General features: G+C 47.4%; 1 protein-coding gene across 11 annotated transcripts in view; it reads right to left on the reverse strand.

Annotated features, from left to right (window-relative positions):
* The window catches only part of TEAD1 (TEA domain transcription factor 1), a 255,127-nt gene that overhangs the window by 48,568 nt on the left and 180,905 nt on the right, over positions 1-25,654 (reverse strand). For 7 of the 11 annotated variants that reach the window (XM_073882902.1, XM_073882903.1, XM_073882901.1 and 4 more), the window contains 7 exons: positions 20,750-20,814; positions 18,317-18,379; positions 18,165-18,227; positions 4,171-4,305; positions 3,027-3,073; positions 2,078-2,139; positions 842-966 (listed from right to left, as the gene is read on the reverse strand). In XM_073882902.1, the coding sequence (XP_073739003.1) occupies positions 842-966; positions 2,078-2,139; positions 3,027-3,073; positions 4,171-4,305; positions 18,165-18,227; positions 18,317-18,379; positions 20,750-20,814 (560 nt within the window). The remainder of the gene's footprint in view (positions 1-841; positions 967-2,077; positions 2,140-3,026; positions 3,074-4,170; positions 4,306-18,164; positions 18,228-18,316; positions 18,380-20,749; positions 20,815-25,654) is intronic. The other 4 variants (XM_073882905.1, XM_073882898.1, XM_073882900.1 and 1 more) reach the window with 2 other exon arrangements.

The following is a 25,654-nucleotide window of genomic DNA, read 5'->3' on the forward strand; positions in this document are numbered from 1 at the left end:
CCTAGGGCTCACCCACACACAGATGCAACGCACAGATGCACAGCAAAGGAGTGGGAGTGAAGAAAGGGTCTGGGGATTGTTGGGTGGGAAAGAAGGGGGGCTCACATATGTATGGGAAGTGATGGGCCGGGCTGGGAAACAATGGCGTGATGGGAACTAGACGGGGCAGGGAAGACAGCAAAGAACAAAAATGACAGAGTCCAGATGCCAACGTGACTGGTGCTTATGTCATAAAGCACTGCTTTCTGTACCTAACTGCTAGAATACCAGCTTGTTACTTCTCCGTAAGAAGAGAACCACTTGCTATCTTGAGCAAAGATAGACTTGCAAAGGCAGGACAGAGCAACAGCTAAATGCTTAAGGCTTGAGTTTTAAAGACGTGAATTTGAATGTCCAATCTATCAGATATTAACTGTGTGACTTCAGAGAAATTCCTTAACCTCTCTGTTTCCTCATCTGTCCGACGGTACCGACACTTTAGGGGTTTTTGTGGGTGTAAAGCGTGACCATATATATAAATAGCTTTCCACGGTGCCAGCCACATGTCAGGGTTCAAGAACCGTCACCTGCTGTTAATTTTCCTAAACACAAGAGCCCTGTTAAAGTCTTTCCCTTCAAGCTCCAGCACTCCCTGGAGTTTGAGGTCCAGAGCACTCATAAATATTCGGCTCTACAATTCTATCTGCTTGTCAATAGAAATACCTTTTTACTTAAGTGAAAGTCTGGCTCTTCTGACCCAGGTTGTTTGGCAGGCATGAGCGAGGGGGGAAGGAGAAGGAAGGCAGAAGAGTGTGAAGGTGAACAGGAATGGGATTCAAGGCACACCTTGCAGCACACTCACCGAGTCTGGGTCTCGGGGCTGTTCAAGGAAGGCTGAGAATTCCACCAGGCGAAGTTTGGTTGTGCCAATCGAGCGGCCCTGCCAGGCAGGGACCGAGGGGGCTGGGGCTGACGCAGGCTCGAACCCTGAAAGACCAATCATCACCTTTAAAGCAGGCCCCGTGCCTCCCCTCGGGCCTGAGGCCAGTGCTGGGACCGGGCCCTGCAAAACGGCTGCCCCCCTCCACCAGAGTCCAGGGGCAGAATGAAGTCAGGTGGTGGGAGGATTCTGGCCAAGGACCCAGAGGCACAACGCTAGGGGGCTCCTCACAATGTCAACTTCGGCCCAGGTTAAGGGCTGGAGCACCCCCCATCCCAGACAAGGGGCTGGCTGGGGTCCAAGGCCAGAGTGGCTGAACAGCCTGAAGTGAATTCTGCAAGGATCCCCCAAGAAATTTCTTGTGTTTGCCCATCTCCTTCCTTAAGACTGTGGTCACCAGCACTACAGAATTACTCAGAATGCTCCGTGACACTGGAACAGAGCACAACATGTGAATGCATGTCCTCTCAGAGGACTCAATAACAGACAGCAGTTCAACGGAGTGACTCCACGTGCACACGTGTTGCGGGGGTCAGGTGGGCTGGCCAGATTCCGGGTTGCTAGTCAAGGCTTCCCTGGAAGCTCTTCGTTAAAGAGAGGGTACAAGGAACTGAAACCTACTTATATAATAAAGGCTGGCTAGTCCCCTATCACCCTCAAGATCTGAACTGTCCCATTCAGCCTGTTTATGACGAGGAAGGAACCATAGCTACTTCCCCTTCCAAGGGTGACCCAGGGTCCTTGGTGAAAGTGATCGGGCTTCCCTTTTTTTTTTTTTCAGGTTTTTTTTTTTTTAATTGAGATATAATTAACATATCCAAATCCTTTCCCCCCCTTTTTAAGTAAACTCTATGCCCAATGTGGGACTCGAGCTCACGACCCCAAGAACAAGAGTGGCATGCTCTACGGACTAAGCCAGCTGGGCACCGCTGGCTTCCCTTTCCTTTAAAAACCCATCTGAAGAGCTCCGGGGAACTGGCTGGGGGCACTGAACACGTCTGTGACCCTTCTGAGTTCCAGGCTTAAGGAGGGTAGGGGTGAGGAGGGGGCGCCCAAGGCACTGCAGGTACAGCGGACAGGCTCTGTGGAGCAAAGCGACGGGCCCAGCCACCAGCCACACAGGATGGTCCTCCGAGGGGGACTCCCTTGGAGACTCACCTGGAATGGGGGCTGTGACCGCTGGCTGGATGGGGTAGGCCTGTTGCACGAAGGGCTTGACGCTGGGGAGGGAGGGGTGGAGAGTCAGAAGTCGAGCCTGTAGCAGTGGCTACTCCCCAGGTTTGGCCTTGGCCTCCCAGGGCTAGGGGCCCAACCTGCACCCCACCCCACCACCCATAAGGTTCCCGGCCTGCAGGTGCTGACACAGCCCAGGCAGAGCTCCGCCAAGACAGAGATAGTTACCCTCTCTGCTTGAGAGGAGCCAGCAGGTGCTGGGGACCAAACCATCAGGCCTCACACCACTTCAGCGGGATGAGCTGGAGAGACATCAGCCTGATTCCCGTATGCTGTGACATCTAATCAAATCTCTCTTCTCGTCCCTGTGGTGACCAAGGTCAGGGGTCACCATTCCCAGGCAAGGTTTGGGACATGCTTCGGGCTCTCCCTCTCTTGGCCGAACAGCTTCGGTTCTTTTTTGAGAACAGGTGGGCAGGACTTCCTTTCTGCTTTTATCTCCAGATGATCCTCAGCTTCCCCTTGCCCTCAAAGCACCAGCAGGACTGTCGATTAGCTGCCCTCACCCCCCAGGAAAGCCAGGATGGGCCGGGCTCTAGGAGCGCCTTCACTGTCCTCTCTCAGACAGGGGCTTCTCAGGAAGACCCCAGGTTCTGCCCTCCAAAGCCACGAAGGCCCGGGGCCCCTCTCCCTGTTTCCAGCTAGGTGAGCACTAATACTTAAGGTGGCAGTGAGCCGTTTATGCCTCTCTAGACCAACTCCAGTCTCTCTCCTGCTGCTGGCCTCAGTGGATGATGGGAGATGACTCTGGGGATCTCAGATTCAATCTCTTTTCTCCCACAAGCTCCCAGGCAGTCTGGTCCTGGGGAAACGCCACCGAGGCGATGCTATGACCAGACCCTTGTTGTGACTGCTAGCCCCTCCCCGGACTTACTCTTGTGAGGATCCTGGCTGCCCTGTTTGTATCATTCCTGGCCAGAACTGGAAGGCAAAAGGCAAGAGGCATCAGGATTGTGAGTTCACACAAAAGCACTGTTCAGGACGTCCACACATTGCAACCCCTGCTAAAGACAGTGGGCTCAGATCGTTCGTCTGCTGCTGAGGGACCCTGTCTAGATGCAGATGTGGTTGCCGATGTGCACCAGAGAGCAACCTGCTTCCTTGGCCTAGCAGCCCAGGCCTCCCCGGAGCTCCTCCTCCAGATGGTTGCCCTGAGGGCAGGGACCAGACAGCAGCTCTTCCGTGTTCTCCTGACACCCACCCGAGATCTGGGCACATGACAGGGGGCTCACAAATATTTCATCCGGCCGCTTTATCCACGCACCCACCTGCCCATCCTCCTCTTCCTCCCTCCATTCGCAAATGCTCCCTGTGTGACATTCTGCCTCCGCAGCTCACAGCGCCACAGGCCCGGCCAGGAGAGGACAGAGCTCTGAACCAGAGGCCAAGAGCTCCGAGGAGCAATGCAGACACCCCCTTTGCTGTGCACCTCCCTGAGGCTTCTGGTGCCTGCCACCCCCTGGGGACAGGCAGCCTGCGTAGAAGGGGCTGCAGAGCGAGTCACCAGGCCCTGGGTTTGAGTCCTGATGGCACCAGCCATGATCACATTACCTAACTCGCTTTGTGACTCACTAATCTCATCATCCTCAAGACGGCAATAACAATGAGAGGCATTTAAGATTATTGCGAAGATGAATGAGGTTATAACATTAACTTCTCAGCCTTTGGTAGACGCAAACTGAAAACGGTAATAGAATACTTTGCCCCTTTAACGGTTAGTTCCCTTAAAGGGGCCTTGAGGACACAGGGAAAAAAAAAAAAAAGCAGAAGCAGGTCACAGCCCAGAAGGACACCAGCAAAGTGATACCTAATTCCATGCCTGTGGGGACCCAGGATCCCAGCCTCTAGCTTTCTCTCCCGGCCCCCTCCCTCTCACCACTGTGCACCTGGCATCATCAGCTAACCACAGGTGGTCCTCCCCGCCCTCACACCAGGCCCAGGAACAAGCACCAGGTGGATGGCTTCACGCCGCCCCTCACCTGTAGGGGCCACCCCTACCGGACGGGCTTGTGACTTACCCCCGGCGCCCCCGGGAAGGCGGGGCGTGGAATCCCAGGCAGCCCCAGCTTGTTGTGAATGGCGGTGGCCGAGACGATCTGTGCCGACGACATGGCGGCCATGTGCTGCAGGGCCTTATCCTTGGCTGTCTGATCCTTGAAGGTGACAGTGACACACAGACTTACTACGTAACACATAGCTACCAGGCAGCTTCACTTGCACAGCCACGAGCACATGGACTAAACCCAGAGCCACAGAGGAGGCCGGAGAAGCAAACATGCACGGATGAATAAACACAGCCAAAAGGCTAAAACACACTCAGCCTACCGTACTCTGAACCCTTACGGAGACTACCCAGTGGCAACATTTTTTTAAAAAAATGTTTTAATCCATTTTCCAACAGAATGGGAAGCCTCTGAGAAGAGTGGGCAGTGTATTTATTTTTCCAGCTTCCAAAGGGAGGTTTCTCCAATTACTTAACACACTCAAGGAAAGGGAGAAAAAAAACCAAAAGGCCCTGCACTGAAGCATACAGGTGGAAGAGGGAGAGAGGAGAGGGGGGTGGTGGCTCTGGGGTAGGACCATCCACAGGGTGTGGGCAGGCCCCATCTGTGGGCGCTGTCACGGGGCCACAGTCCCAGGAGCTGCTGGAGGCATGCGAGGCCTGGGAGCCCTGGCAGACACCTGGTGGGGAGGCTCAGAAGCAGCAGGGCGGGTGGGGGGCCATGACGGGGCCAAGCAGCATGCTGGCGGGGGCGCATGCTTTCTCAGGTACCCCCACCATGGAGGTCTAAGGCTACACGGGTTCTCTCTATAGCCAAGGACACAGGGGACGCTACCCGGCAAGTGGTTTCTCCCTTTCCTAAATGGGTCGTTTCTAGAAAAGCCAAGGCTGGTAACACAAAGCTAGCCAAAAAGTCTGCCAAGCACAGCTAAAATACAGAATACTCAATGTGGTGAAAATACTTACCATGCTTGTTACCTGGATACAACAATAAACAGTTTGTTAAAAGAATTGTGGACAAAGGCAGGGGTATTTTTCTTCTTCAATTAAAAAATACACATATTTACACAAACACACAATATGGGGTACAATAGAATGCATAGGACTCTGGGTCTTTTTCACATTTTAACAGGAATGTATGACCCAGATAACCATCTAGAAAGGCAATTACCAACCAGTCCACCCATTTCAAAAACTACTCCCAACCCCTTTGAGCTGGTTCTGTGGCTTCCCCAGTGTAGATGGAGAAACGGTCAGCCCCCAGGTGTGTGACAGATCCTGATGGTGCAGGCAGAGATTCATGCTTGGTAAATATGTCAAGATGCCTGGCTGCTCACAGAAGGTCTATACAATCTCTACCAGGCCAGACTTTGTCAGAACAGGAACAAAATGGTGGCACCAAAGTAAAGAAAGTGGCCACCACAGCTGCCACTCAGAGTCAGTGCGTGAAGGTCAAGGGAAAGTTCAGGCTAAGACACAGCTGAGAGTTGGCTTCAATGTGTACGGATTTACCCAAAGGTGACTCATAAGCATGCTGAGGTACCAGAGGCTGGGAGAAATTGAAAAAAAAAAAAAAAAAAAAAAATCCAAGCCTACAAAATAACTACTAGGGGCTTCTAAAAAAGATCAAGTTAGGTGCTCCCAAGGTAGAAACACCACTGGGTCCCATAACTGCCAGGAACATCATGTGAATTTTCAAAAAGCTTACATTACCCCTTGGAAAAGAGCCTAACACTTGCATAGAACTGTACATTTTATCCATTCCTCTGGCTCTCAACTGATAAAGCAATGGGCCTCATGTAACAGCTTTTGGGGGTTGTCCATGGTCATTGGGATCATCTCGAAGGGCACATGCTGCAGCTTAAGGACAGGGTGAAGGCCCAGGAAGCCTGCAGGATCCCTCGTCCCCAACAGAATGGCTCCAGGCATTAGTGTGGGGCTTTGCTGCCTCGGGTCAGATGGCATTCCTTGAGCTGAGCCCCCATTTGCTCATCTGAATGCTCTACCTAAAGCTAGCTTCCTCTGTTAACGTTTTTTTTTTTTTAAACGAGCTGAATCATTTCAGATACTGAGATGCCCAAAAAAGACAAATCTTGATGTTAGTGGAATATACTAAGTGTGCAAATGCCCTAAAGCCAAACAGAACCTGACACACGCAGATCTCAGTGCCAGTCAATCTACTCCTCGCTGGTCCTGTGGTTGCACCTGCCACCTGTCTCATCATCCCCGCAGAGGGGGATCCAGGCTAATGAACAGAAAACCCAGCTCCAGTCCCACAACACCCTTCTCTGTCAGGAGTGCCTTGACAGCAATACAAACTCACTGAGGGGTTCTTTTTAGATCCGTCCCCTTGTACTCCAGCCCCCAAGCCACCTAACCCCTAATGAGAGGTTATAAACGCCCTCAGGATGACTTCTGAGCTAACATCACATCACAGGTATAACCACAGGTGTCATCCACCACAAGGAACAAGCCTTACCACTTTGCCAGGGGCCAGGCTCAGGGAGCTGGGACAGTGACAGCCCAGTCTTCTTGCTGGTCTGGCTGATTCAAATTGAGGAATAACTAGGAAAAGAGCTGTGGGCTTGGCTCTATTCCAGAAGTCCATCATGGGCCTCCACGTTCATGAAACGCTGATGGCAGGGTGACCCGGCTCCCCCAGACACAGTGTCTGTGCACCCTCAGGGGTAGGGACTCAAGAATCCAAAGTCGGGGTCCGAATGGAAAGGAGTCCCCCACATCTCCATCGCCCGCTTTTATTCTATCAGAGGTGCTAGAGATGCTCCCCTATGCTAGGCTGATGGAAAAGTTCTTGAAGATGCTCACAAAAGTTTGATACTTTTTTTTTTTCCTTTTTAAACAACGAAATCAGTCAATGAGGAAAGGAGAAGTCACCAGCTTTGCTCTTTAGGTCACGCAGCTTCGGGACAGGGCCATTTCCTTTTGCTAAATAAAGTCAGGTTGGACACTTATGACCCAGCATTGCAGGAGGTACCTGAATGAAACAGATGCTCAAAGGCAGGAGGGCAAATCAGTCACTCCTGTCTCCCCAACTTGCTCCATCCCTGTAAAGGGGAGTCTGGAGATGCAGCTCCACACCTGCCTCGGCCTGATGTTAATGGGCTGCATTACCTTGGGTTAGTCATTTAACCCTCTAATTTTCTTCACCTATGAAATAAAGGTCGCATTTATGCCCTAAAGCCCTTCTGGCCCTGAAGGTATCAGCTGCTGTGAGTGTGCATTCCACTTATAAGCAAATACATCTTAATACACATAGCCCGAAAGTACTGGTGAAAAGACAGCAAGACGTTAAAATTTGGGCAGCTCTTGGCTGTCTATCCTAACAGAGAGGAAATTTTATCTCACGTAGAGGTTCTTTCTGCACTTGACCTAGCTATCTGAGAATAGGCAGTTTTATGCAAATGGACTAAAACGTCTATACCCATGATTTCCTACCTTTTGAAGTGGAGACTCTCTACCTTCTCATTTAATAACATCTCCCCCTTTATCTAAAATACATATTTGAAAATTAAAAGGATTAAAATTTTTTGTTTAAAATCTAAAGCAACGCTGCAGATAATATGGCCTGCCAGCGATATCTCGAGATCGGAACCAAGAGCCTCACTGTAGACCCACTTAATCTGAAATGGGAGAACGGAAGGATGCCAAGCTGAGAGACTTCAACGGAAGGGCCTCAAAATTGTCATTTTCAGCCCAGAGATACACTCCTGGCTTTGAATAAATTATAACTCTAAGTGTCAGACCCGAGGAAATTGCTTCTCTGTGTCCCTCTGGTCTCAGATGCTGGACTTTGAGACATTCCACTCCATTCTCACTGCTCACCCCAGAATCAAGGGGGAAGGGAAGTAGTTGTTAATCTACCTGATGCTAAGGTAAATTAAAAAATCTAGGCTGCATTTGTACACCAGAATAATTTTATTCTAAGAGGTTTTCACACCAACACTTCTGAAATGCAGATGAGATTTACAAAGTTTGAGCACACTGTCTTATCTTGAAAAACTGTTATGAAGTCAATACTGAGTTACCGCCTATGATGTCTTAGATTACGGGAAATACTCTCAGTGTGTGTATGTCTCTACACAAACATGTATGAACAAGAACGCTGTGTCCTAGCAAAAAGCCTGGACAACTTCACACGGAGTCCTCAGAACTGATCTGAAGTCCCTCCACCCCTAACATGACAAAGAAAGAGGCTACAAAAAGCTGAATGTTTGGGGAGTGGGGGAAAAAAAGGCACATCTCCCTTTTCCAACAGAAGTCTAACTCAAGCCCCATGACCTGAAACGTGGAAAAATATTTATGGGGCAGGAAACATGGGGGGTTGCTAAGAACAAATGGCCCATCTGACCTGAGGACGAAGGCAGATAAAGCATGTACCTAGGGACGCAAGTCTCAGCGCCCGCCTGCCTTTCTTGCCTGTCCAATTTCTGGAATGCCATGCTGTCATTGGCCTCCCCACCTCAGCCACACAGGGTCCAGCAGGCTGTGTCACGCATAAACTCCTCAGCCCGAAACCTTTCAAATGGTTATTGTCACTTAGTAAAGAGGCTTTCACATTTCATGAAGCAGAGCACGGCGGCTGCTATGCCTCTGGGCTCTGCAGACTCCTCGTTACGGTTTAAATGTGCGCCATGTTTGGGAAGTGTTTACATGGAATATACAGGAAGGCAGCCATATCAGAAATGCACACGGCTGGAGCAGTGTGCGTCTCAAACTCCAGGACGTTTTATGAAGTCAGCCTCCAGACTGGACACGAGTCTTATTCCCACCTCCTTCTGCCTCCTCGGCCTTCGATTATCCCGAGGAATCAACTATCTCATCATCTTCCGGCACTAGCCCTCAACAAATTTTAAAGAGAATATTAAAAGGTTCATGAGCTTGCGTGTACCATTTTATAGCCGTTACATCTGGAATGTTAATGAACAGCAAACTACATCAACATACTCCAAAAAGCTTGCTCAGGAGCCATCAATTTAACACGTAAAGACTCCAGTCTACTTTATTTATGGGGAAGTCCACCAATACATCAGGAAAAATATGGAACGTTGAAAAAAAGACTATGGATTCAAAAACTCTGGATAGCCCTTAAATGTGTTTCCCCAAATATACTTTCCCCAGCAATACAAAAATATAATACAAAAGAGGAAAGATAGCAATTTGCTTGCAAAATCACTTTTTCAGAAAAAGACAAAACACAGAATCCTCTTGTAAAAAAGTCATCTTGCAGATGTTGTTTCTCATCTTGCACTATGTGGATTCACATGACCTCTGCAATTATTAGCGCTAGCCCCTGAGCAGATAAACCTCACAAAACTCTATGATGGTTTGGGAGAAAAGATGGAGGGCACTTGAATTTTTCTAGCCATGATCTCTAATTTGCTTATTATTAGAGAAAGCAGGAGTAAATACAAAAGGGGGCTATTTCGGTCGGGCAACAGCTATTGCCAAGGAGGGAAGGCACATTCATACTTCTCCTGACTTCCCATGTAATGAGTAGCAATTAATTCATCTTATTGTATTTCCAAATGCCAAAGACTCCATTCACATCAAAGAAAAAATTTTCAAGGCTTTTACCATTGTTGATTTTTAAATGTACTAAGCTATATTTAGTATTTTATAATTGTCAATAGTGTTTCCTTTAATTCCAATGTGGGGCTTAGCATCATAAAAGATTATAGATGAGGAGCCAGGTGATTTGTAGGTGTCTCTGATGACTCTACCAGGAAGCCTGGCATTCAGGTCAACTACAGCTAGGTCTGGGTGCCAGGGGTGGGGGAGGGTGGAGGGGGAAGGCACCCTTCTGACCACGGCCCCCTTTCCCCTGGGAGGCGACAGCAAGAGGCAAGAAGTCAATCTCCCCTGAGAAGTCAGAGGAACGCACGCCGGCAGCAGGCTCAAGTTTGGCTCCAGACTATCAGCTCCCACCGCTCATCTGCTCTGTTTAATTCAAATATGCATGAAGAGGGGGCTCCGGTGAGGGAGACAATGCGGAAGCATCTTCAGTCAGGGAAATGAGCCCAGCCCTCATCCCTGACCGGCATTCTTTGGGGAAGCAGCAGGTCATCATCAGGCAGAGAGTTTGGGTTTTGGTGCTAGCTAGCCCTGGAAGCAAATTAAGACTTGTGACCTTGGGTGAGTCACCTGGCCATTCTAAGCCTCTGCCTCCTCATTTCTAAGCTGAGGACAAGAACACCCACTTTCAGGACTGCTCTGGGAATTGCATTAAGCACTCCACATCGTGCCCGCAGCCTTGCCATTCAGTGAACGTGGGAGTCTAATGGGGCCCAGGTGACCAGAAAGGCTTAGGAGCCCTGGTACCAATTCCATAACCTTTCGGCACCATGTTCCTCTAGGGCACTGTCTACACTGGAGGCCCATTAACAATGGGATGTCTCTAGAAAGGGATACAAGTAGAAAACGAGGCTGTTTCCGTTGCCCTTAAAAAGCAAACCCAGACCTGGCTCGGTTCACACAGAAAGGTACATGCATTCAGTCCTCTAGTTCACACTGTGAGCTCTGCGTCACCACACCGCTGATGAGTGGTTCTAATTCCATCACACCCAAGCACGAGAAATTACCGGTCTCCCATCTTAGCTTTAACTCAGTTAAACTAAAAACAAGGCAGTGAAAATATCGCTGGGGAGAGAGGGCGCATGCCATGAATGCAAAAGAACCCCGTGAAGACCGGGAGATGCCAGGAGAGGCAGTGTATCATTTCCCAAATCCCACGGCCAGGCCAAGTGTCTCGGTGCTGGCACTGAGACCAAGGAGGTGGTCGGCTCGGGCTTCCTGGGCTTGGCTACCGTGGACAGCCAACGCCTGAAGGAGCAGAGGGGCTCAGGGGGCCGCGGGGAGCCCCAGTGTCTGAGGTGAAGTGTGTCTCCCCTGTGGACAGGCCCACTCCTGGCTGCAACCAGTGGTGATACAACCAGGGAGTAGCAGTGTGGACGGCAGCAATGCCCCAGCGAAGTTCCTGAACTCTTCGGGAGAATTAAATCAACAATTTGAACTTTAAGCTCTCTGCTTATTGGAAGGAATGGCAGATTGGAAAGAATGGCTTGCTCAGAAATCAAATCACAAAAGGCCAGCAGGGCGAGAATGAAGAAAACGGCCCCGGGGAGCACATGTAGCTCGTAAATTGGTCCCCAACGACTGGACACAATTGGACAGTCTCAGGCCTTTCTCTGCTCTACTGGCATGACGCAATGTCAGCAAGTACGGGCTTTTCTTCCAGAGCCTGACACAAACCCGTCTACTGCCCAAGATGTCCCCCTGCTGAGGTTAGGGCAGAATGCAGACCTCCTGTCCTTGGGGTACCGTCTGGACCTGTGCACTCCCCAAAACACACCTGTGCACTCCCCAAAACACACCCCACACTACAAGTGGCCTGGTCCATCTTCTCAAGAAGATGATGAAGGTCCAGAGTGTGGTGGAGGTCTGCAGGGTGCCCTTCTGCTGGCGTGAGGGAAGGAGGCCACTGGGCAGGGGCGGGACAACCTCGCAGGGCAAGCGAACACACACACAGACTCAGCGGGAAAGTCTAAGCAGGAACTCTATGAGTAGCACAGAAAGACTGCTTCCTGCGTGGACAACACTTCTGCATTTGTTCTACGGGCTGGGATAATAAATCCCTGGAGCTTAAAAAAAAAAAAAAATAGTTCATGGCCTCTTGGTCAATTAATGGTGAGTGAAATAATTCAAAGGAGGGAACAATTTCTAGAGTGGCAGCCTGGTGTTCAGACCTACCACACACTGCCTTCTCAGACAGGACACTGTTCCTCAATGCTCGGCCGGAGGCGGCAGGGGAATGAGGGGGGACGAACCTGCTATGGGGGATGTCACTGCAGATGCAGCTGGTGACGCGGGCTCCCAGGGAGAAAAGTCTGCATCCTTGGAATTGCCAAATGCACGTTCCACAGACCCAGAGGTCACGGGAACGCTATGTACCTACAAGGCTGTTATCTTCTACCTTAGAACTAGAACCGGGCCCAGTTACGAAGCCACCGAAGACCGACCTCGTGCCTGGAGAGCAGTGGGCCACAAGGATTTTGTCTGGGCAGGGACCACAACATGGCATGCCCATCGTTGAGAAAGGATTCCTCAAAGCTAAGCTCTATTTTAGATCAGCAGTTAGCACTCTGATTTGTCCCTTAAGGCACTTTAGTCAAGAAGATTAAAACAAAAAACTGTGTTTAATGTCCAAATTTCTGGCACACTGGCCACCAATGCCTTGTATTTCCTTATCCATCTTAGGAGGCACCTGAAACTCAACTGCACTCACTGCGCCTACCTCCTCGCCCCTTCTTGCTGCTGTCCCAGTTTCTCTGCTCCTGGTTCTTCAGCTCCTTACATCACTCCCCGGCCACTTCAACTGTTCCCTCCATCTGCTTGCCCCTGGCATCCCTCCCTTATGGTTACAGTCTGTGTCCAAGGTCATCCCAAATTGTTGGTCAAATCTATCTTGGCTTAGGCTGCTGTATGTTAAAGAGTCTCATGTTGGTGGCAATGGCTTTAGCACAAATTCAGAGTAAATGATGGATAAAAACCTAGATTCATTTTAGGACAAGGGCAAAAGGAGAAAATAGTCTTCACTAGATTTGTTTTCTTAGGGAAACAAATGGTAAGGAAAGATACTGTTGGTGGGGATGGGGAAAAGAGGGGGATTGAGACTGGCTGGGAAAGGAGGTTGGGGAGAGGAAATTAGAAAAAGTTAAGAATAATGTTTTGCCATTTGATGCATTCCACTGAAAAAAAAATTAAAGGAAATACTTCCTAATGAAAATGATCATTTCTGATTGGTACGAATATAAATATTTAATAGTAATTCTCTGCACTTTCTAACTTAATTATATTTAAAATTTAGCAACCCAAATTCATAGTTAATTTTGATGCACACCCTCAGTGAACTGCCATTACTTTAAGAGAACCCAACCTTCAAAAACCTAGTTCAATGCTGCTACTGAAAAGTTTTGGTGTACACCTTTCAGACTTAGTAAGGACTGGAGTTTTAAACATAACCTACTCTTTAAGGAAGAGTTCACAGCAGTCAGAGTGGACTGGAACGGGAACCAGCCGCAGACGGCGGGGAGCGCTGATGTGAACCACAGAGATGGGCCCCGGGGGGATGTGGCTGCCTGGTCCAAGCCCTCACCTCTCTCTCTCTCTCAGACTACAGCAGCCCCTGAAGTAGGCCCCCTGCCTCCAGCTCTGCCTCCCTCCTGGCCATTCCTCTGAAAACAACGGGAGAGACCACTGTCTTCCAAAGCTTACATGTGAGTGCTCCCCACAGTTTCCCCATGGCCCAGAGGTGACCCTCACTCTCCCACAGATGATCTGGGACCTTCCTGTTGGGCTCCTCCAGACTCATTCCCATCTCGTGCCTCCAAGTAATGGTGTTCTTTGTGATTCCCCAAACACCCCCATATCTCAGGGGAAACTGCCTTCCTCAAAGCCCAGTTCTAATGGCACCTCCTCCAATGAGGCTTTCCTTAATTCTCCCACACTCAAAACCGCCCACTCTTTTCACCACTCTGTTCCACTGCAGACTCCCCTAACTGCAGGACAATCTACTGGAAATCTAGTATTTCCCCAAATGTGGCCAAAAACAACAGAAAAGTTTAGTGGTCCTCAAGAAAAGAGACTCTGCTTATTTGACTCTCTATGCCCAGCATCTACTTGAGGGTCTAGAACACAATGGATACTCAATGAAAAGTCTGCTGGACTGAATTAATCATTTCTGTGCTTTATAAAGTTCAAATCTTTGTGGAAATCTTAAACTTCCCCCAAAACAAATTTTGTTACAAAGGTTAAAATTAGGGGCACCTGGGTGGCGCAGCTGGTTAAGTGTCTGCCTTCAGCTCAGGACACGGTCTCAGGGTCCTGGGATCGAGTCCCACATCGGGCTCCCTGCTCAGTGAGGAGCCTGCTTCTCCCTCTCCCTCTGTGTGCTCTCTCTCTCTCTCTCTCTCTCAAATAAAATCTTAAAAAAAAAAAAAAAAGTTAAAATTAAAGCCCACACATTTTGGGGCGATCTGGCTCACAAACAAGCACTCTGAGAACCACTTCTGCAATTAGCAGAAGCATAAAGCTGACTTTGGAACTTATTTTAACAGATTTTCAAGAGCTTGACTTTCGTAGCTAGGATGATTCCTCAACTGTGACATGAGAATGACCACTGTCTTCGTGACTCTGTTTGCTTCAGAGGAATATGGCGGAGCACGACGCCAGAGCACATGCTGTCCTGAAAAGGCTGCAGGGACAGCTGAGGAAGTTACCTCCTTCTCCCTTGGCCTAAAGCAGGGGGGTTTTCAAACCTTATTCAGTGGAACAGCCAAAGAGGCCATTGCTAAGGATAAAAGAGCACGAGCTTCAATTAAAACAGCGTTTACTCATTTAGGGGTGTCTGGGTGGCGCAGTGGGTTAGATGTCTGACTCTTGGTTTTGGCTCAGGTCCTGATCTCAGGGCGGTGTGATCGAGCCCTGTGCCAGGCTCCGCGTTCAGCTGGGAATCGGCTTCAGATTTCTCTCTCCCTCTCCCCTTGCCGCTCCTGCTCTACCAAATAAATAAATCTTAAAAAAAGAACAGCATTTACTCATTTATCTATTAAATGTTTTGACTAAGATTTCAATCTGAAAAATGAGTTTGTGGCTTAAAAAAGGCAGGAAAGCGACCAGCCTCAAGAATTCTAGCACACCCTTCCCCGGGAAGGAGGGAGGGTTACAGGCAACAGGGCTCATAGGGAAGCCACAACTAGCACAGGTGAGCAAACTACTTTTTCCAACTCTGAGGGAGGACAGAAGGATGAAGCTTGGCTTCATTCTTCAAAGGAGGGCTACAGGCCTTTATCCACCCCCAGAGAATACAAATCCTTGACTTGTAAACATTATGGAAAAGTGCCCAGCAGCAGGCTAAGGCCGGCAGGCAGGCACAGGTCCTGAAGTGGCCAGTGGACAGCCACCTTCCTTCCAGAAGGCCTTGCTACATCTTCTCAGGCAGGACACAACATCTCTGTTAAGTCTGGATACTTCCTGCCACCCCCTCCCCCCCACCCAGAAGCTATCCTTGTCTGCTGGGATGACTTCAACCTTCTGTAGCGGCTTTATCTCGTTAGTTCGTGGGGGAGGCCAAGACGATGTGGCTATCAGCCTGACCCCACAACGAACTCAGCCAGGAGGCTCATCCCTGCCTCCCACAAATGTGCTGTTGTTAGACTCCAGAGCTGAACAGCAGAGCACGGAGAAACCGGTGAGATCGACCTCTCCTATGAGACCACTTCCCGGTGATGGCTGGTTAGGAAGGTTAAGGAAGGCATCGCTAACGTCAAGTGCCCATGGGAGGCAAAGGCGGCAACATCTCTGCAGGTAGGTGACAGCCAGTCTCATGCTCCTGGACTGTCCTAATGTCCTCTGAGTGGTGGGTGACACAGCAGCTCTGTGGCTAGGACCTCACGGCCCCAAGTTACGGACGATCACCACAGGGTCAGTCACACATGAAGCCCACACGTGGACCAAGGGCTCGGTGTTAAAAATTCACCTTGCTTCTAAAATGTGGGTGCTGAGGAAAGGGTCGGTAGCAAGAGCTGCACGCCCAGCTACAAGGGATGTGAGGGGTGACACGAGGTGTGCCGGTGTGAGGCCTGCTGCTTGAAAACCTTCTCCCACCTCCACTGGATGCAACCCCGCCTGAGAGAGCAGTGGTTTAAGATTCAGAAAGATCTGAGTTCAAATCCTGACAGTGACGTGTGCTAGGCTTGGAGGCTCTGGGCACATCCCTTAAACTCCTGGAGCCCTGGTTTCCTCACTGTTATTCCCCAAACTCTGAATAATGGAACTTACTTGGCAGTGAGCTCAATGGAAAGAACCTCCAAGAGGCCTGCAGCACACTAACTCCTGTCTCTGCATCCCCATCACCAGGCAGCGTGTCCTGGGATTCCCTCCACGTTTGCTCTTGGCTCTTTCCGCTAACACTTATCCCACGGTGCCCTATAGTTCCCATCCCCATCTCCACGGCCAGCTCTGTGAATAGGGGGTTGACTGCTTAAATGCCCACCATGATGAACACCATGCCCAGAGCGCTCAAATGGTATTAGCTGACGGGAAGAACAAAGGCCTCCCTTCTTCCAAGAATAATGTGGCAGGGAGGAAGGCAAGTAACTGCAAGAAGATGGAGGTGGTTCTTGGGGCTGAGCCGGTTGCTACCCTATTGCCTCTGTTTCCGCCTCCTTAGGTCAGCTCCCAAGGCGAGTGGGCCACGGCTGAAAGGAGGGGGGACGTCACCTTTTCATATTTTGTAAGAACAAACATGAATACAACCGTGTGTTTGTGTGTACATGTATGTATAAAGTAATGGTAAACTGTTTCCAACGAGGAAGACTCTTCAAATTCCCAAATGAGAAAAAGAGCACTTCCTGCATCCCATGGGGAATCCCTTCTGGACAGGAGAGCTTTATTCACCATGCACAGGGATTTTGGTCCAGGGCTGTGTGCCCCGGTGAGATGGTAGGAACCACACGGATGGTACAGAAATAAGAGCAATTCATAACAGCGCAGATGGAAACACACAACTGATGTCTGTAAACTTCTTTTGTACATCATTAATTCGTTAGCGCAGAGAAACCAGAAACAGAGTCAGAACTTGAGCAAACACTGGGGTAGTTACATCCGCATAGAGAGGACGGCACCTTTGGTTAAAAAGCAGGATCTATGAAGTTATCTTAGTCCTCCAACTGCTCAGCCCGTGCAGCTAAAAGCCAGCCACCATCAGCCACACGTGCGAGCGAGCCAGCATGCTGCCCACTGCAGAGGGCCACCAAATGCTCCTTCCTGGGCACTAGTCCTGTTCCACAGCCAGCCTTGTTTGCGTTAAAAAAAAAAAAAAAAAAAAAGTTGGAGGCCTTTGGGTAGGATCCCAGTGTTCACCATTCAGTGCTGTGAAATCACACTTTGTTCTTTAGGTTTAGTACAAAAACAAATTTAATGAATGTATGGAAAAAATCGGAACAGAACAACAACAAAAAAGGCAGGTGGGAAAGGCAACAATATGGGCTCCAAACTCATTTTTACTATAAAGCAAAGCTCTTCTGGGCAAACTATAATCCCTCTGCATTTCTAAAATCGGGCATTATGGGAAAAAAAAAGTCATGTATGTTTTACTGCAAATTTTGGAAGGGGAGAAAATAAGGAGAACTTGCATTTAAAAACTGTCAGTGCCTCCATTTTTGCTGTGAAATATATTTTCAGAGACTGGAAAATGAGACACCTGTAAAGAACAATTAAAGTAAACTCACGTATAAATGGAATCGCAAACATGGATTTGATTAAGAGCTTTCCCATCTCTATGATCTTTTTTTAAGGCCTCACTTCAAATTTCTTTTTTTAATAACAGAGCTGTACACTTAAAAAACAATATTGAGCAATGTGGAAGAAATCTGGCAGAAAATACTCTCTGTGCTTACAGAACACACTTTTCGAAAAATTAAGTGAAAAAGACGTGTTTTTCATAAGTATTCTTTAAAATACATAAAAAGCGTAAAACAACTTCTAAATATTCTTTTAAAGTAATTTCATGATAACTACTCTGGAAGTGATTCTTATTTTATTTTATTTATTTACTATATCTACACTTACTTTGTGTCTCTGGACTGTTTTTCCCCTCTCCTAGCCCAGGGCTGTTTGGTGGACGTTTGAAGGTTAAAAAAAAATCATGTTTCTGTGCTGAAAAGTTATCAAGACCAGCTCTCTGCTGCATTTGCATTGTTATTAGGGACACACACACATACACACACACACATACACACACACACACACACATCTGAGCTTAATGTGAGGCTAGTACAGAAAGAGAGATTAGACACAAAGAAATGTAAACAGCTCTCACATGCGAGGAAACTAGGTTACGAGAATCCCAGCACCAGGCATTCACCAGTCACCATGGAAAACAGGAAGTGAGATGCATAGCAACCACAAGCCAAAAAGCAGGAAAGCGCATACCTTTAGCTTGGAATGAAAATCACGAGATTTCCTTCTGGCAAGAACCTGAATGTGACTAGACACCTGCAGGGTAGGGGAAGGGAGGAAAACAAAGGAAAAGCCTGTAACCATGGAGATGAAAAGCCCCCTACAACTGGGCAAGCCAGACGTACCTTAATGGCGGCTTGAATTTCTCGAACTTTCTTTCTTGCTAAGACCTGTATATGACTAGACACCTACATTGTTCGGGTTTATGAGGGGAAACAAAACAAAACAAAACAAAACAAAAAAAGGAAATCAAATATAAAATCGCTACTCCTTGGGAGGGTTTTGGGGTGGGGGGTGGGGGGGAGGTTATTTGCATCTCAACAAAGCTCTGCAGTTAGGAATACACAGTCCCAGCCAGACACCAAGCCCCCAGCGCTGCTCTAAGCTTTTCAGACTGGGTCATCACTGCAGTGACTTGATTCAGGATGAAAGTTAGGCTGCTCTTAGTTTTCTCATCAGGGAGAAATCACGGGCACGGGATGAGAGGGAGAGAGTGGGGTTGTTTTCTTTCTGAAATTTAAAAGGTGGGGCTAGAGGTAAATGAAAATATTTATAGCTTCTCAGTATCAGGAGGGAAAATCCCTTCTTCTCAATTTAGAAGAGACTATCCATAAATTAGCACATTCTGCAGAATCAAAAAGCTGAAGCCGTCGGTTATATTCTGATCTCATTAAGAGCTCTGGATTCTGTAGCAAATGTTAAAATAATACTGACATGTAAATTAGATCTCAAAGAGAAATGGAAAGACCCAGTTAGCAGAGCAATTTTTTTTTTTTGCCCTTATAAATATCTTTAATCCTTCCACTCTTTTGGATATTGACTGGGTGCCAAGTGGATTTGCATATTATTACAAAGCGAAAAGTGTGAATACAGCCAGCCAGCCATCCTGTTAAAAATCTGGGTTGAAAACCACACGATTTGCTGAACAACAAATTCACATTGGAGAGGTATCACCAACTGCTGCCTAAAAACATCCCCAGGATGCCGGGGTGTGGAAAGCCAGCCAAGCCCAGCTTCTGAAACACAATGATTCCACTGGGTAAACAAATTTGCATCTCTTTCAGCGGGACTTGGTTAAATTTAGAAGAGTCCCCCAGTGAAGGGGTTGGGCACATGACCAGAGCTCCTAGACCAGCACACAGCTCAGGTCCAGGGCTTTCAGCATGTTGGGAATTAGATCTGTCTGTTTCAGAAATTTAGAACCTTCCATTTAAAAGTTCAGCGACTCAGACTGAGAGGTGGTTATTTCATTTCAAATACTGACTCTAAAAACAGGATTTAGGGTAATAAAAGATCCTTTTATCTTTGAGTTTCAATAATTAATTTTTTTTTCCAATTTGCCTTCTTTTTTTTTTTTTTAAAGTACGGAGAAGCAGGAACTCCCCCATCCTCTTCACCCCTCCATCCGGCTCCTGGTTTTACTTGTTCTCACCCGAGTTTTGTTCTAAGGTGATTCTCTGACTTGCAGAGGGCCACTGTCCACTGCTGTGGGGGGGGGGGGGACATCCACTGAACAGACAATGCCCCGCCTCTGCGTACTGGCAGGAGGCCATGGCCCTCTGTGCTGACTCAGCAGCCAGGCTCCTGGCGGGGGCACATGTAAGCATTCCTGGGGAAAAGCTCTCCCCGCCATAAACACTCATGAAAACAACTCATCACGGAGCAGAGAACTGGAATCTGCTGCTCACACTTAAAGAGACCACAGTTGAGCTCGCCTTTCGGTATGATGATAGTTTTTTAAAAATCCATGCCAGATAGATCTGCATAGGTCAACATTAAAAAATAATTTTGTTCTGTTAACAACTCACCCACGAGGTTGATTTGATTCCCCCCCCTCCCGCTTTTCCTTTCTTTCTTTTTCTGTTTTTTGTTAAACATGAATTTCTCATCCCTTCCAGTTCTGAACTGGGTCAGGGGTTTGGGCTGCTTTGCATCAGAAGGAACAAGGAGAGCCAGAGCCCTGACAAAGGGCAGAGCAAAATTCCTAACACTGCTCTGCACAAACGTATTTAAGTTGTAACTTCATTTCCGTCACGGCAGCTACTGACAAAAAGCCGTAGCTGAAGGAGCAACCATTCCCTGGACGCACACCATTCAGTATTATGTTCAGGCCAAGACTCACGGCTGCTGGGGTTACTGTTTCATCGAAATGATGACTCATGGGTAATGGTTCCAGGATTTTACAATGCGCAAAATCTCCAAGTTTCACGACTTCTGGGCGTATTTGCACCTGCAGCTTTTGCAGTGTTTACAGATGCGCAGTTTGGGAAAGAACTAGAGGTATTAAAATATGGTACAGGAGCAGTGCTTACACTGTCCTTCGTGGTGATGCTTTCCCAGCTGGGTATGAAAAGGACTCCGTAGACCACACAGCGAGGGGTCACTGAAATGATGAACAGTGAAAACTGAGCCAATTGAAAATACCTACAACACTGATGTCCTTACAGGGAACTCAAATTGGGGGCTCCTAGGAGCCAAAGCACAGACAGCCACTGCAGCCAAAATGCCTCGTTGGGGCCATTCGCTGACATGCACAGTGTCCAGGCCGGTCAGTTTACCTGTTTTCTGGTCCTCGTCTTGCCTGTCCTGAGTTTGATGTATCTGGCTATCAATTCATTCCTACCTGAAAGAAAAAAGAATTTACAGTAAGATGGGTTACCTTAAAAAACACACACACAAAAACAAACAAAAACCCCAAAAAACAGCCTCTGAAAGCCAAGAATTTTGAATCAAGACTTTTTAAGCTGGAGCTGTACACTCACTAATGCTAGAAAAATAAAACAGTACAATTGTTTGCAATAATATGTACTAGAGGAAATTTAGCATGAAGGGCATTTAATGATGAACTATGATTAACAACTGAGGATGGAAATGTGCCTTCTTGTTTCTTTACATGCTCGCACCTAACATGTATGAGCAACAAACACAGGATGCGCAGTGGGAATCCACAAACTCATTTCTGTTCCCGACTAAGTTTTCGTGCCTGCCCCCCCCTCACCCAGGCTTCTAGCTAACTCCACTCAGAGTCAGTACGGCAACTGCAGAATGAACTGCTCCTACCATGAGACGGAGATTAACAGTATGAAAGCAGACATTCCCTACAGGTAGTCACTGTGCTAGGAACTAACTCTACGTAAGATCATGTTCATGAAAAAGAAAAAAAAAAAAATGACTTAACCTCCTCAAAACTTTATAACCCGTAAGGGAAAGAAAACGACTACAAGTATACACAAACATACACCCGCGTGCCCCTAGCCTACCAGGAGACTGAGAGGCCTCAAACAGATCATCTAACTGCGAAGATGGGCATCTGATGGGAAAAGGTGTCCCCGGAGCTAAGTGGGGTATGTATCACTACGACTACACTAATAAGAACCCACTCGTGCAGTTACCTACAATCATTAACTGCAAGGCTCACTGTAGGGTTTGTTTGTGCTGTCTTACTTCCCAGAAAAGGCTGCATACCTAGAGATGGCAAGAGTTTTGTCCTTCGCCCCAAAGCCTCCCCAGTACCCAGCACACTGCTGGGCACGTGGAAAGAACCAATGAGGAAAAAACAGAGCCTCTGGTGAAAGATAGGGACCAACCCCCACCACCCCCCACCCCCGACCTACCCTGGAAGAGTAAAGAACTGTCCGCACGAATGATGACCAACCCAAGAGCGTGGAAATCTTGTCGGAGGGTTCTAAAGGCTCCCTCAGCACTGCCCAGATGGTTCCTGTCATTATGGCTCTGTCCGTGGCCTGCCTGTGTTAGGACCACGCAGGACAGGGTCACCACTGGAAGGCGGAGGAATCATGAATCCTGGGGCTGGGAAGTTCTTCCGGGTCATCTGCTCCCACCAGTAGAAGCCTCAATTCTTAGGAGCCTAACCAAGTACTTCTAGATTTAAGGAGGCAGTCCATCTTACCTTAAAACATATTTAAGGGGGAAAAAAAGACCCTTCTTATTTGGGGCTTCTTATAACTTTTATCCCCAGATTCTCCTTATTCCTCTTAACAAGAACAGGGCTATGCACATGACTGACTTTCAGATACTAATGACAGCTTTCAGTTCCTCCTGGAGTTGTACCCAGGCCAAACCTCTTCTGTTCCTCTGTTACCTGTGACAGCTTTGGAACACTACCATTTCCATCCAGGGACCATCCTTTGTCTCGTTTCCTTTCATAGCCTGGAGCCCAGAACTACAGTGGTGCTCCTCCTATGACAAGTCCACAGCAGAAGTCTATCACCTCCCTCATCCTAAACACTCTACCTCTGTTAATGCAGCCTAACGCTGCATTTGATTTTGGGGAACCACAATAAACTGTCAAATTTATGTCATTTGAACTCCTAGAGGTCTTTTTCATGTAGATTACTCCTCAGATATATCCCTACCTCTTTACCCAGTCTTTTCACGCATAGTTGGGATTTTTCTGATCCAAATACAGAACCTTACATTTATTTCCAATTGCATTTCATCCCGTTAGATTAAGCCTATCATTGCAGCCTGTCAGGATCCTCTCAGATCCTGATGCTTGTCTGAACTTACCCTTTCACCACAGGAAAAGGACCTCTAAATTCAGGTTAAAGAACTGCTTCTCTAAGCATTCTCTCTCAAACTTTTGAGAACTACCAATATCCCCTCTAGTGTCATTGGGGTCTACTTCTCTATCTCTCAGATGGTTGTACAGATTTTGCAATTTGTCTCAAAGGCGTGCTGACAGCAGAGTTCGGCCAGGAGTGCCTAATTACCAGAAGCCAGACCTAAATGACAATGTCTGCAGGAGAGCCAAGCATCCTCCAAACTCAGGGCCTCCCTGTGCGTCCTGTTCAGGGCGGTCTGAGTGGCCAGTATGAAATAAATCCGGGGTTCAGTATTATGTGCAATTTCATCCAAACCTTGTCCAGATAGCAAAAACGTCCCCTGGTCCCCTACTCTTCTTCCGTGAAAGGAGATGAAGTTGTGTGATGTGCGTGACACACAACCTCTAGAGCTGATTCCTTACGGCACTGGGTGGAATGGTGAGATCAACACCCAGGACAGCCACATCTGACTGTACACCACCTGGGGGTCCATGCAGATGACACCCCTTGGAATTAAACAGTGTCAACGCAAACTCTGATTAAAGCACATCTGAAAATTATTACGTCTACAACAGGCTCTCACTGAACAGCTAACTCATGCGGAGCACTACGTCATAGCCACCATTTCACCGAAACTTGTCGTGACTCTTGTTTCCCGTTCTTAACGTAAGATCACCTTTCAGAACCCTGTGTTCTTTCTTCCCTACCATGTTTGAAGGCATGAAGGGTAATTAACTTGAGGTTTCTGTATTTCTTGCCTCCATAAGGAATACTGCTGATTCCAACTGTAAATTCAAATTCAACTAACTCTGAGTATCTACCTGATCTGAACAGTGTTTGTTAATCACTTTATTTCATGTGAATTTTCTAATCACCGTGAGGGCAGCGCTGTATACAGAAACGCTATTTGGACTTACCTGGTTTTTAAAAGTGTGTGTGTGTATATGTACGTACGTACGTATGTATGTATGTATGTATTTAAGATTTTATTTATTTGAGAGAGAAAGAGAGTGAGCAAGAGAGAGAGAAATGCACATGAGCCAGGGGAGGAGCAGCTCCCGCTGAGCAGGGAGCCTGACATGGGACTCGATCCTAGGACGCTGGAATCACGACCTGAGCTTAAGGAAGCTGTTTAACCGACTCAGCCACCCAGGCACCCTTATTCATTTATTTAAAAAACAAATTTAATCACCCTAGTTCATCCTCAATTTATATATCCTATAATTTTATAATCACTCTCTTGTTTTGGGGGTTTTATTTATTTATTTATTTATTTAAAGATTGTATTTATTTGACAGAGAGAGATACAGCGAGAGAGGGAACACAAGCAGAGGAAGTGGGAGAGGGAGAAGCAGGTTTTCCTGCAAAGCAGGGAGCCCGATGCGGGGGCTTGATCCCAAGACCCTGGGATCATGACCTGAGCCGAAGGCAGATGCTTAACGACTGAGCCACCCAGGCGCCTCTTATAATTGCTTTCAAAGGGCCATTCAAATAATGTCTGGTCCTTTAAACATTTAAAATTCCATATTTAATTTAGAATATATTTAATTCTTTTAATTATTAGAACTGTTTGACCTAACTTCTAAAACCTTCCTTAAACAACTCTTAGAAACCCAATAAATTGGGGCGCCTGGGTGGCTCAGTCGTTGAGCATCTGCCTTCGGCTCAGGTCGTGATCCCGGGGTCCTGGGATCGAGCCCCGCATCAGGCTCCCTGCTTGGTGGGAAGCCTGCTTCTCCCTCTCCCGCTCCCCCTGCTTGTGTTCCCTCTCTCGCTGTCTCTCTCTCTCTCTCTCTCTGTCAAATAAATAAATAAAATCTTTAAAAAAAAAAAAAAGAAACCTAATAAATTATCTTAAATACTCTCATACTGCTTATGAATCTAGTAAGACTTCAACCCTCCCAAAAATCAAGTCTAAATCAATTACTTCACTGCACATTTTAATTTGGGAAAACAGGCTGGCTGACCTGTTGCATGGGCCAAATTATTTTAAATAATTACTTAAAAACATCAAATATGTGTAGAACCTCTAAGTCAAATATTAACACTGTGGCTTTGATTATTAAAATCTTCTATTTTTCAATTCTAAATCTTCCCAGAATTAAAATATGCCTATGGAAACAAGTATGACACTCCGAATGATTTAGGAGTATCTTTTTGGCACTTGGGGTTGTACGTATTTTGGGGAAATCAACTAGGTTCTGAATGGATTTTTGTCAGTGACCTTGACAGAACATCCTGAACAGGATTGATATGTATTTCTACAGCATGGCTCTCCAAATGGGGTGAATCCATATAGTCCAGAGCCCTGGATTTGAACTTTGGTTCAAATTCTGCACTAAAGTGCAGAATTCTTTTATTAAGGACTGGGAGCTTAGGGTACCAACAATCACTGATGTAACTTAACTGGCAGTTAGCCTTGGCTCCACAGAGCATAGTCTTGTTTTATAGGTATTAGAAATGTTAACCCTAATTTCTCTCACTCTCTCTTCTAAAACACACACACAGGGGGCGCCTGGGTGGCTCAGTTGGTTATGCGTCCGACTCTTGGTTTTGGCTCAGGTCATGATCTCGGGGTTGTGAGATTGAGCCCAGCATCTGTCTCTGTGCTCAGCACGGAGTTGGCTTGAGATTCTCTCTCCCTCTGCCCCTCCCCCACTCGTGCTCGCACTTTCTCCCTAAAATAAATAAATAAAATGTTTAAAAAATAAAACACACAAACACACACACACACACACACACACCGTGGTGCTTGATCCAGTAAACGTTACATTACAAACGTGACTTTCAACAAAGATAATTGCAAAGTTATGCGTGACATTCCTAAACTAATCCTACTGTCAACTGGGGACCATCTCCTTTGTGCCTTACACTATGCCTGCCTGGTGCATCAGGGAT

This window comes from Callorhinus ursinus, unplaced genomic scaffold (assembly GCF_003265705.2).
Source record: "Callorhinus ursinus isolate GAN/ISIS: 27379988/994484 unplaced genomic scaffold, GSC_fseal_2.0 scaffold49, whole genome shotgun sequence".
Taxonomy (NCBI): Eukaryota; Metazoa; Chordata; class Mammalia; order Carnivora; family Otariidae; genus Callorhinus; species Callorhinus ursinus.